The sequence below is a fragment of the Podarcis liolepis genome (genome assembly GCF_965112155.1).
Source record: "Podarcis liolepis genome assembly, chromosome: 13".
NCBI classification, from domain to species: domain Eukaryota; kingdom Metazoa; phylum Chordata; class Lepidosauria; order Squamata; family Lacertidae; genus Podarcis; species Podarcis liolepis.
Genome location: NC_139573.1, coordinates 24,643,679 through 24,656,314, shown reverse-complemented (window position 1 = coordinate 24,656,314; position 12,636 = coordinate 24,643,679). Strand labels below are relative to the sequence as shown.

General features: G+C 44.7%; 1 protein-coding gene across 4 annotated transcripts; it reads left to right on the top strand.

Annotated features, from left to right (window-relative positions):
* The first annotated feature begins 1,079 nt into the window (after positions 1 to 1,079).
* Positions 1,080 to 12,421, top strand: LOC310691974 (uncharacterized protein). Of its 4 annotated transcripts, none has more exons than XM_083472305.1 (4): positions 1,080 to 1,269; positions 6,773 to 7,720; positions 8,776 to 8,905; positions 10,546 to 12,421. In XM_083472305.1, exons 2-4 carry the CDS (start codon positions 6,887 to 6,889, stop codon positions 11,019 to 11,021), a joined length of 1,440 nt encoding a protein of 479 aa, XP_083328431.1. In that variant the 5' UTR covers positions 1,080 to 1,269; positions 6,773 to 6,886; the 3' UTR covers positions 11,022 to 12,421. The 4 variants fall into 4 exon arrangements, with proteins under 4 accessions (XP_083328431.1, XP_083328432.1, XP_083328433.1 ...); XM_083472306.1 differs by having other exon boundaries at positions 1,268 to 1,519; XM_083472307.1 differs by lacking the exon at positions 1,080 to 1,269 and adding an exon at positions 1,273 to 1,519 and having other exon boundaries at positions 10,549 to 12,421.
* The last annotated feature ends 215 nt before the right edge of the window (positions 12,422 to 12,636 follow it).

Genomic DNA, 12,636 nt, shown 5'->3' with positions numbered 1-12,636 from the left:
ACTTCATAGCAAAAAGGAAGTGTTAAATGAAATTAATGTTGATGATGCCCTGAACTACTTGGGAAACAGGGTAGAATATATCATTATTATTACTTTTACAGAGTCTCTGCTTGCAATTCACGGCGCAAAACTGGGATGGCAGGTGACAGCAGCACATTATGCTAGTGGAAAAACAAACAAGTGGGGTCAGCCTCCCAATTGGTCCCTAAATGTTTTATTTTTGAACATGCAAAGAGGACCTTTCTTGCACCCACTGAACAACCACAGTTCTGATCATTACATATTCTAAGACTTCCAGGTTTCCTAGTCAGACCAGAGTCCTGGCACCAGCAAACCAACTAATGGGCCTTGGCAGTTTTTGTGGCCTTTAACAATCCAACAGGTGATCCCGGCCTGCCCGCCCCCAAAACACATCAAGGAGATGAAACTTTATCTACTACTAATGTCTGCACAGGAAGTCGCTATGAAAGACAGAGCTGCATAAGAGTCCATCCACTTGAAAAGTTGGGAATTCTACCTGACGTTGCTCCTTAAAAAAAAAGGGCGTGTGGGAAAACAATTCCACTTAAAAGTTAGCTCCCAAACGATAGAATTTGCAGACTTTCTGAACTCGACTTGCACTGTATAAAACTATTGGTGCAGGGAAGCAGGACATTCACTTGTTGGGCAGCAAACTTACAAAGCAAGCCCAAACAAGGAGGGTTGTTTTTTTGAGCAATTGCTTTGAGGCTGCGATCCTATTCACATTTACTGGGAATAAGACCCAAGGAGCTTAGAGCAACTTCCAAGTCGATATGCGCAAAACCGGAGCGCAGTTTGTTCCATACTGGTAAAAAAACAAAACAAAAAACCCAGTTGTAGCTTATCTGTTCTGTTTGGCTTTCTTTACCCATCAACACACACACACCGATTGTGTCCCCGTTACAGCCACCCCAACTCACCCTGAAAAGCTCTTGCATTCCCCAGCTGTGCAGCGGGAAAAGGAAGCCCCTACTTCCAAAACAACCGAGGCGGCTCTAGGACCCAGAAAGCTCCGCCCGTTAACCCTTTCTCGTCTTACTTAGCAAAAATTTAAGGCTTCGTTTGAAACGGATCTGAGCGCCGAGTGCCTTTTTTTCCAACGCCGGGAAGCTCATCGCCGGGAACAAATGAAAGAGCGAGCGAGAGGAAAGTGCCTCTGAACACAGACAACGTGCTTTGCCAACGCCACTGCACAACCACGGCCAATTTCCCACACATCTGGGATCACCAGGGGGAAGGACTTCCCAGGTCAGAGGGATGTGGTTTCCGGGCAGCTCTGAGCCCCGGTACCTCTTTTTTTATTATTTGGAAATTAACCGCCGGCAGAAGCTCAAGCAGAACAGCCCGCAGCAGCAGCCGCAGCAGCCGCCCTGGCGAAAGTTGCATTTTCAGAACCACTAGACACAGATGAGCGTTGCACCCTTTAGCCACCCTGCCGTGATTTGTGTTTAGTGCATGCTGCCGGGCAGAACTTAATTTCAGCCAGGGCTCACCAAAGGTATAGTTGCCTCGTCCTGAGCTGCTGCAATGTTCTGGGTACCTGGTTGCACCTGCTCCTCTGCCCCCGTTTGCTTTGTGCAGTCGTAGACCGTAGAAGTGAGCAGCGCATCAGCTGCCGGGCGAAGAGTTCTGCATAACCTGGAAACTTGCTGGATGGAGAAATGATTTCTCCGGGGAGCGGGAGGGGGGGTGGAAACCATCTGTCCCTTATTTACCGGTGTTACTACCTGCCGCTTTTAAAAAGTGCTCCCTTGCTTCTCTTTGAATAGATAGGATAGCGGGGTGGGGAGACAGAGAGAGTCTAGTCCAGACCACTTAAAATCTGGTTAGAATGAGATCTTGCGGGAAGGAACGTTAATTTATTTCGGCTGCCAAGGGAGGGTTTAGAAATGCTTCTTAATAGCCTGTTTTATGACCCTGCGGGAGCAATGGGAGGAGTTAAGGGCGCTCACCAGTATCGCTGGCAAGAAAGCGGCTTCAGTCAAGTCATTAAATAAATATGCCCGCAATCCTATGCACGCTTCTTTGGGACCAAGCCCTACTAAACCGGTCGCCTAGGTCTGTGCAGCTTGATCCTGCGCCCGCTTGCTCGGAAGTAAATCAGATTCGGGTTCATTGAGACTTGCTCCCAGGCAGATATGTTTAGGCTATAGCTTTAATAAGGTGTGAAGACTAGGTAGCTACATCTGTGTGTTCTGTAGAGTGAACACCACGCACTTTTTCTTTGGTTTAGCGTTTTGATAAACTGAGGCTGCAATCCTAAACATTCTTACTAGGGAGTAAGGTCCACTGAACACGGTGGGGCTTCCTGCTGAGTCAACGTGCATAGGATTGCTTGTGAGCTTTGGACTGGAAGTTTCTGCAGGGACAGGGTGTTCTGGTGCAATAGTACTGAAGGGGTTGGAAGAATTGCACCTGCCAAAATGTCCTTTTCTACAATTAATACATGTGCAGAGCTCACCTAAAGTGTGGAGAATTATTTATTGATTCACAGCATGGCAATCATTTACTGTATCTTCCGTTTTGAAATCTGGACTGGGCATTGTAAAGCAAGTCATGCTGTTTACTGGGGGGGGGCAGGTAGATGTAAGGAAATGAGGTAAGGAGAAAGGGGGTTGGAGATTTTGCACCTTTCCTTGTTATAAACTGCATGCAAAGTGTTTTAGAATTTCGTGTTTCTTTTTGTGATATTAGCTAAAGCTGCAATCTGTAATTGATTAACTAACTGCAGTTTAATCAGCTGCAAAGGCATCCCTGACAAATGGGGGTAAGATATTAAATGGTGGGCTTTCCCTCTTCACACCCACACAGAAGTTAATCCCTCTTCTAAAATGTCACATGCAAACAAAGGAAGAATACTTTCCCCCTCCAAAACTACTGTTTTATTCATATGCAAATCAAACAATCAATTAAAACTCATTCAGCCATAATGCAATGTAACTCAAATATTGTTCCTTTTTTCCAGAGGGAATATATGCTAACTAATGGCTCAATGTCTTATAAGAAGCTAAGCCATGCTATATTTCAAACAGTTATAGAAACGTAGAATTGTAGAGTTGAAAGGGACCCCGAGGGTCATCTAGTCCAACCCCCTGCAATGCAGGGATCTCAACTAAAGGATCCATGACAGATGACCATCCAACCTCTGCTTCTAAACCTCCAAAAGAGGAGTCCACCACCTTCAAAGGGAGTCTGTTCCACAACTGAACAGCTCTTACCATCAGAAAGTTTAAAATGTTACCTGTTTGTAAATAAAGCCTCCCTCTTGATGCATCTGATTAACCCACCAGTCATAGTCACATTCAGAGCTTAAACCAGGCTTTAAATTTGGAACCTGGAAATCATACTTCTGCTATGCTGAGGTAATTTAGTACTTATTATTACTGGAAAAAATTATAGAGGGTGCCTCTGAACAAGTGCAAAGTGCCTTTTCCTGAGCATTAGGGCAGCCACCACCTGGCAGGCATTCTTTGTTTTTCAACAGCTGCATAAGGGAGAATAAACTTTTCCCTATCAACCTCTTCTCCTGGCTCTGAATTGCTGCACCTGTTCAATTGCTTCCTGTCATGTAGTTGTTAAGAGCACTGGAGGGGGGGGGGAGAGAGGCACAGCTGACTTCAACGAGTGGAGGGAAAGGTTTCTTGGAATCTTGAGAGCTCCAGCACTTTACGCAGCATCCATCACTGAGGAGCTCTCACAAGCCAATCCAGTGTGCAGCTTCTCAGGTGTTTTGCTGAACTCAATTAGGCTGTCGCTAGGACCTGGGTCTCCTCAAGTGGCAGGATGAGCTGGTGGTAGAGATGGTGGGGTGGGTTACACCACTTCAGACCAAAGGTGGGGGCATTTTTGTTGGCTCTCCCACTGCCAAGCTTTCTGCAGATAAAATTTAAAAAAACTTAGCAATTTAAGGAGCCAATCTCAGACCATTTCCTACTGCGTCAACTTCCCGGGTGTCAGTGGGTTATTGTTCTTTTGACCTTTTATATTTCTTATTATTTGAGGTGCAAATGTTGCCCATTCCCACAATCATAAATGATATTGCCCTTTCTAGTGACCCAGGATAGCCCATCTCATTCTGCTGTATGTGGTGATCTCCATCTCCTTCCCAAGTGTATTTAGAATGAGCAGCTCTCCCCTATAAATCCCAAAATGGGTGGTTAAAGCCTGCCATTTCCCTCACCCTTTGAATAGGTGCTTATGGGCAAGGGGGGGAAATTGTGTTTTTTAAAAAATCTGTGTTAAACCTGTGGAACCAGAAGCTGGTATTTATACTCAGGTTTAATTATGTGAAGTAGAAGGATGTGATGTTGTGTATGTGGTAACAATACTCCCTCTTTTTAAAGGTGAATATTTCAGGTATATCACAGCTGCATGACCAACTGGTGTAAAGCTTTTAGTCTCCCAATAGCAGGAAAGTGCTTCTAATGTGGTTGTTAAAAGGCACAGAATTTATCTTTTTCTGTAGTTAAGTGATAATGTTCTTAAGAATGTGCTAATCCCTGCACATAGATGGCTAAAAAACCCCCAACACTTTAGGCCTGCCTAGAGGCTTAAACAACTTTTTAAAAAGTATAAACTTCTGGTATGCATGTGGCCATAGAAACTAAGCACTGAGGGCAGATAATAATGCGCATGTATTTGTGAAGGTGATTATTGTGCATGGGTGGGGGCAGAATCCTGGAAAAGAAAGGAGCCCGACTAAGTTGATGGCCTTCTTTTGTGAAGCCAATGCTCTCTCCTGGGCTGGCCTTTTGTCTGCAATGCTCGGCCAATTGCATACATTCTTAACAGTGCTCTTCTGTTTGTGGGAAATACAAAGTGGTCTGTGACCACATGGGTGCAATGAGGCCTAGTCAGTTGCACAGCCCATTTGATCTGAGCATGCTCAGGGTGGATGGGTAGGGGGAGGGCGGAGAGGAGTGGTGCCATCCATTCCAGAAAGCAATGGGAATTGCAAAGGCAAGAAGTGGGGGTAAGGCATTGACTATCTGAGGCAGCTGTGGCGAACACTTGGGTGGACTTGGAAGGGTGCAAGCTGATGCTCGCTGGACTTCTTGGTTGGCAAGAAGCACCATTGCACGTGAGAAATCAGACCAGTAAGAGCTACCCACTCCCCCCTCAAAAAACACCCTGTGTTTCATTTTTCTGTCCTTTCCTGACTTCATCCTTTACTTCTCTTGTTTGATTTTATTGCAGTGGTTTTTGAACAGGGCATAGTAGGATATATATATATATATATATATATATATATATATATATATATATATGTATATATATATGTATATATACATATATACATACAGTATATGTTGGTCTAATAAGTATCAGTTAATACATTTGCAGGTACTGAGGTGAACAAATGTGTGTGGACAGGGGGAAAGAAGGTAGCCCCAAGATCTGGCTCAGAATCACACTACGTGTTCCCAGATTTCTCTGGTGTAAAAAAAGTAATAGGTTTGCCTTCTCTTGATGGGGTTATGCTCCCCATGAAGGAGCGGGTACGCAGCTTGGGAGTACTTCTGGATTAGGGTTACCAGATGTTCCTGGGGACAGTCTCCAGATTTACAAATCTGTCCCCAGGAAATGTAGCAGCAGCAGCCCAGAGCCAACCTGGTAGCGCAGTTGGCTCTGGCAGGCTTCAGGAGCTGCTTGCTGCTTGCTGCCATGGCGCCTGCCATTTTCCCTCACCGGAAGTCCCCATATGATGTGTTTCGCACAAGACACATCATATGGAGACTTCCGGGAGGCAAACTGGTGGTCACCACAGCAGCAAGCAGCTCCTGAAGCCAGCCAGAGCCAACTGCGCTACCAGGCTGGCTCCAGGCTGCTGACTGCTGCTGCCACTGCTGAAGGGGATCCGGGGATGTCCAGTGGTACAGATCTCCTGCCCCCTTCCCCCTTTGTTTAGACTGATCGGGGAAGGCTCGGGAGTTGCAGGCGGGTGGCCATTGCCCAGTTTTTTTAAAAACTCTGTGCATTTATGTTTCACAGGGTGCAAAAGAAGAGCTTTGCATCTTTATACAATATGCATGTGTGCTTGGCCCCAGGATCTTTTTTTGCCTCACCATCCCCACTACTGGCTTCCTGTTGCTACTCGGCTTCAAAAAACATAAAAGAGCCCCCAGATTCATTGAAAAAAAATATGGTAACCATATTCTGGATCCCTTGCTGTTGCTTGAGGCTCAGATGGCCTCAGTGGCACAGTGTACCTTCCATCAGCTTCAGCTGGTGGCGCAGCTGCACACCTATCTGGACAAGGATAGCCTAACTAATGTTGTCTACACTCTGGCAACCTCTAGGATAGATTACTGCAATGTGCTACATGTAAGGCTGCCTCTGAAGACAGTTTTAAATGTAACCAAGCCAGCTTTTCAATGCAGAAGGAGCCAAAATGTGTGTTTGCTTATTTTACAAAACGTATACTGATTGACTGTAGTAAAACCTCTAAGAGGTTTGCAAGAAATGTGTTGCTTATTTTCAAATACCACTGTTACACACCCTTTTCAGAAGACAGAATCAGATTGTTTTTGCTTGTTTGTTTTGACTGAACTTTCTGTGCCTTCATTCTAGCTAATATGGTATTTCAAGCATAAGAAATCTCTTTCACAAGACTAGCAAACGGGTAGATTTTTAGAGCCCTTGTTGACCTATGGATTGATTGAAGCCTGCTGCCTTGTTAATAATGTTGCTGAAATTACAATTTAAATGGTTCTAATTCTTACCATTTTGTGTGTGATTATCACCCCTCCAGGTTGGCATCAAGACAGCCATAGGAGTTTTCCGCAGCTGATAGGCTCTCCTGGTGGCAAATTGGGAGTTGGAAACCCTAGTGAAAGGCCACATAAACTCAGAAACCGATTCAAAAATGAGGAGAAAAATGGCAGCCAAGCGGAATATGGTAGCTCAGTATCTCCAGTGTCCGGCACCACTGGAGCAAAGAGTGCAGCCGTCGGTGAAAATGGAGAAGGAGCCAGACCCTATGGGTTCTGACGCACTGGGGATATCAGAGGGTTCAGTGAAAACCTATCGTATTGTGCAGGTTGGGACAGCTGGGGGCGGCTTAAGGTTGATAACACCTCAGCAGACCAGGAGCGAACGGCTGGAAACACCCCAGCGGTGGGAGATTCAGGGGCAACAGGAATTGCCAACCCCAGATCTCACGCCAGTTCAGTCACCGGCGTGGAGGAACCTGCAAGTGCCAGAACTCACATTGACAGAAGACGTTGAGACCTACCTGGCTACCTTTGAGGACGTAGCTGAGGCCTGCAAGTGGCCGAAGGAACAGTGGGTGACGCGGCTCATGCCCGCCCTCAATGGAGCCGCGCTCCAGGCCTACAATAACTTGGATCCCAGAGAGAGCGGGGATTATGGGAAAGTGAAGGCTGCCATCTTGCGAGAGGATGCCGTCAGTCTGGAGAGGCAGCGCCAGAACTTCAGGCATTTCCGCTACCAGGAGGCCGAGGGCCCTCGCGAGGTCTGCGCCCGCCTGCGGGGGCTCTGCCACCGCTGGCTGGAGCCAGAAAGCCGCACCAAGGAGCAGATTGTGGAGCTGTTGGTCCTGGAGCAGTTCCTGACCATCCTGCCAGAGGAAATGCAGGACTGGGTTCAGGAATATCGCCCCAAGACATGCGTTCAGGCCGTGACCCTGGCAGAGCATTTCCTGCTGAAGCAGCAGGAAGGCGAGAGGTGGGATCAGCAGGTGAGAACTTATTGTTGTAGTAACTGGAAGTTTTAGGAAGCTGAGGAAGTTTTAGAACATGTTGCTGAGGTTTCCCGCAAGATCGAAATGCTTGCACAGAACCCTGGGAATATCAATTTTATATTTATTAAAAAGCTTTTCTTTGCCATTTGTGCACAAGAATGCATATAAAACCCTAAGAGTAGTGGTTGCTATGTGGGTGTTGATGTGCCATGCTCTGAAGGCTAGAAATTCTGCCTTTTCTTTTGAGCTTGTAATATTTCATCCAGTATTGGACAAATCTCGTAAGGCTTACGAATGGTTTTAAAAAAAAACAAAAAACACAACCGAAAACACTATAAGCTGATTCATGATTCTAATTTTTTCACTTGTTATGTACTGCATGCTCACAATCCCAGAATACACACCAAGATAACAGAATGTACATAACTGAGGTGGTGCAGTCCTCACAGACAGAGGGACTATACCACTACAAGCTGCACATACAGAGAGATTTGTGTGATAGATGTAGAAATCATGTCCTGTTTGGAAGCTATATTCACAGGAAGGGTATGTGGGGAAGGTTTGTTTCATTTTAACTTTTCTGTACACTGCGGTTAATAGTGGCTTGCAAACAAAATGGCTAACATCAACGTAGAAACTTCATTTTGTTAAATGTGAAGTCCTTTGCTAAACTGATTCGTTTCTCTGTTGTTAACAATGAGACAGCAGTGCATGTGAGGAAGCAACAGGAGCCATGCCTTAACTCCTGCACTGTTAATCCAAGCCTCCCCCTTCATTGTGCACATTTGAATGTGTCCTGAATCAGGCCTTTGCCCACCTAGACCAGTATACATGCACATTCTCTCTCTCTCTCTTCCCCAACTGAATGCCGTTTTCCAGACAGAGCTCTTTCCTTGCTTGCCTTCCAATCTGTGCCCCTTTTAAAGTGATGGCTCTGGGGACTGAACCTGTAGCCTTTATCTTTTTTGAACTGACATGTCCAATTCTGCAATGGTATGATCTTATGAACATACCCCTCTCTGGCTTGAATGGGGTCCTTGCTGCTTTTTCAGGTGCTGGGGCCTTTTGTACTCGAGGAGGCTGTGAGTTTCCCAGAAACTGAGCAAGTGCCCTTGGACACCAGGCAAACGATGCTTTGCAGAGATGCCAAGGAGGAGGTGAACGAAAATGCCACTTCATTGGGTAAGGATATTGCAATAGCATTCTAGTACAGGTGAGAGTATTAACAGGTTGCTCTCCTATACTGTTTTTCACTGTCTCTCTCCACCCCCACCCGCTTGGAATATTTCCTCCCTTTCTTTCTGGGTTCCCAGCTCTGGGATTATTAACACAAGGCAGCCAGTGTGTTGTGCAGTACCTTAGATCGGAGAAAAATAGGCTCACATGACACCTCTGTTGTGCATTCATTCTGCGCTTCAAGGAAGTCACACTTAGCCTCAGTTATTCATGTCTAAAATAGCATATTTTTGTGGAACGCATTTGAGAGAGGTCATGAGGCTAAGTCCTATTTTCAGTGCTAAGACTCATATTTGTAATGGGCTGCATCCAGACTAACTTAGTTTTACTCAGTTCCCATTAAAACCCAAGTGAAAAGTTAGTTAGACTTGGGCCCACTTGATTTCTGTGGGAACCAAGTGCAATTAGCTTGTAGTGCAAAACTATATGCATCTACTCAGAAGTAAGTCCCATTAAGTTCAATGGGGCTTACTCCCAAGTGATGTGGGTATAAGATTGCTGCCCAAGTCTGGATCCAACCCAGTACCATTCATTGTTAGCATGATGTTAAGTGTTTCTCTCTACGCTTTGTGCAATTCAGAGTGTTGGTCCTAGCCTTTGAAGCCTCCACGGTTAAAGATTGAAATACCTTTACATTGCCTTCTTCCTGCATCAGTCTGCCTGTCCACTGAGATCATCATATATAAGGCATTTCTCAGGATTCCCCCATCAAGGCAACCAGAGAGAGCGCGTTTTCAGTGGTGGCTCCTAGCCTTGGCATGTCCTCTGTAGGCAGCCCCCTTGGTACTATAATTTAGAAACCAGGTAGAAACATTTCTGTTTTCCCAGACTATTAAGAGCTGCTAATCTTAGCATGGTTAACACTGTACAATTTTGGATGGTTCCTGTCTATTTGAATGGTTTGTTGTATGATTTATTATTTTTTAAAGTATACTTTCCTTTCTACTTTGTTAACCACACTGGCTGTATTAATTTATATTGAAGGTCCAGGTTATAAATTATGTAAATAAGTAACTACCTGGAAGTGACAACTCCAGGGCATGTGCAGAGTTGACAGCCAGTGTTCAGTAATGGTTATAGCATTGAAATAGGACTCAAATCCCCACTCAGCCATCAAGTTCATTATGTCACTGGGCAGCCGCCAGCTCTCAGTCTGATCTACCTTACAGGGTTATTTGTTTCACTTGCTGCATTTATATAGCTGCTCCACAACAGGAGCAAACCACCACCATTTAAATTCAGGATAAAGCAAACAAATCTGTAATAAGAATTTCCTTTTTTAAAAAAATGGAGCGCAATTAAAATACTTAATTGAGAGGATATAAAGGATAGAGAAGAACCATGTAGAACACCCTAAATAAACTTCTGCCTCCCTTGACAATGTAGAATCTTAACTAGTCCCCACATATTTAGGAAGGGAGGCGAAGCAATAGGTTATGGATCAGATTGCATGCCTTCCAGCAGCAACCCTTCAGCTTTTGGCCCCCCTCTCTCACACACACCACCTTCTTTCCAGCAGCAAAATTATCAAGCGTTTCTACTAGTCTGATAGATTGCTTAAAATGGGAATTTTTCTTTCCATCCAGCAGGTGAAGAGATCCAGACCAAAAACGAGGGGGGCTTTCTAATACAGGAAAGCATAAAGAAGCAGAGAAGCCGGATGCTCCCCACCTTGCAGCCAGCCCAGTTTGCCTGCCAGAACGTCGACGGCCAGCAGCCTGCGAATAAGCAAGACGCGCTTTTCCCGTGCCCTGAATGCGGGAAGAACTTCTCTCGCAAATCCACCCTCACCAGGCACCGGAGGGTCCACACTGGGGTCAAGCCCCACCAGTGCACCGAATGCGGGAAAAGGTTCCTGCACAAATTCAACCTGGTGAACCACATGAGAACCCACCTGCGGGAGGAAGCGAGCCGCTGTTCACTTTGCGGGAAGAATGCAAAGTGGAATTCGGGCCAGGGGGGCCACGACAGGAAGGCCGGGTGTTGCGAATGCGCAGAAAGTTTCGGGCTGCAGTTCAGTGCAGAGCAGAGCATGCAGGAGAGAGAAGAGCCCTTCAGCTGACTTGAAGGCAAAGGCGGGAATTGTAGCTGACTTGAATGTAGAGAATTTTTTTTTTAGGAAATACTCTAAACCTAGGGGATCTTTTTTATTTTTATTTTTGTCCTGGAACTTTTTAGAAGCAGGAACTGCCTTCTGATGATGAGGTGGTTACCTTTAACATAATCAAAGCAAAGAATGCCTTCAGCAGCTCAGATGGGTTGCATGTTTGTTTGTTTTCCTTTGGATGTTTGTCAGTTTATGGAGGGGAGTGGGGTGGAAGAAGGCAAAGAAGCCCCAACCTGCATTTACAGTGGGAAGAACTTGCTCCTCCTAATGCCGTTGTGAAAGAGAGTGAAAGATGGACAAGGATCCCTGTTGTGTCAGTTGCACAGGACCTACATGCGGAACTAGTAAAAACTACACACAAACGCAATGTGATTGAATGGCATCTTACCCACACACGCTTTTCAACTGACAGAATAGCTGTCTGAATATTGAAATCTGAGCAGTGAAAGGATAAGCTTCACCCTCAAAACTTATTATCATAAATAGGAATGCAAGCACAAAGTATCTGTATTGGATGACCTGGAAAGCCATGTGGGTGGGTGCCAACCAATCATATTTTGTCTAAGAAATGACATAGTCAGAATTCTGTTAGTTTGGAGCAAACTCCTGGTAATGTGTCACCTCAAAGGCCTTCAAACCACTTCCTCCTTCATGGTGGTCTTTAACAAAACATACTCACTATTGCAATGTGGAGGAGATCTGTTCTACTGACATTCAACTTTTCTTTGTGTTTCTTTTTTCATAGCCTCTCAATTTAGAAGTGGAGCAATTCATAAAGAATATTTGTTGTCCATTCAAACCTCTCCTTTTACAGTTTGTGGCAGGAGATCTCCCTCTTAAACTAGTTTTCTCGCCACCCAATTAATTTACTTTTATTTCTTCTTTTTTACTTTTAAGAATTAAGAGAGTCTCCATAGTTTCACGTGCCCAAGGGGGACCTTGGACTCGTGGTTTTTTCCTCAAATAACAGCTTTCCATACCACTAAAGCATTTCAAAAATAGTTTGTGATAAGAAATGGGAGGTCTGGTATTCAAAAGGGTAGGGGGAGTTTTTAAAAATCCTACTGCGTGTGGCTAACGTAGCTTTTGGAACTCTGCCTCCGTTTATTTGTACAAGCCTGTCAAAACACGTTTCAGTATTTCAAGCCTTTCTAACACTACCAGTTTTAACCCCTGTAACACTGTTGATACACCAAAATTTGCATGTTTGGAAGCCTGCAATGGTTATAGCTGCATATGTAAATTTTAGGGTTTTTTTTAAAAAAGAGAAAGAAAAAAAGGAATTGTTTTCGTAAAAATTTTTTATTAAAGCTTTATTTTTGTGTAGTTTGCACATTAAAAAAAGTTTAATGTTGTAATAGCAATGTTTAATTCTACATATCCTGCTTAACATGGCTACAACCATCCTTCAGTTGTTATCTCTTAGTTTATAATCCATGGACAATGAATACAACCTGTGTTACATAATTGTCGTGAAAAGAGCTCACAAAGCAGAATCAAGACTCCCAATTCCGTATACACTTACCTTACCTAGAAATAAGTTCCACTCAACTTGCTGGGCAGGAACTTC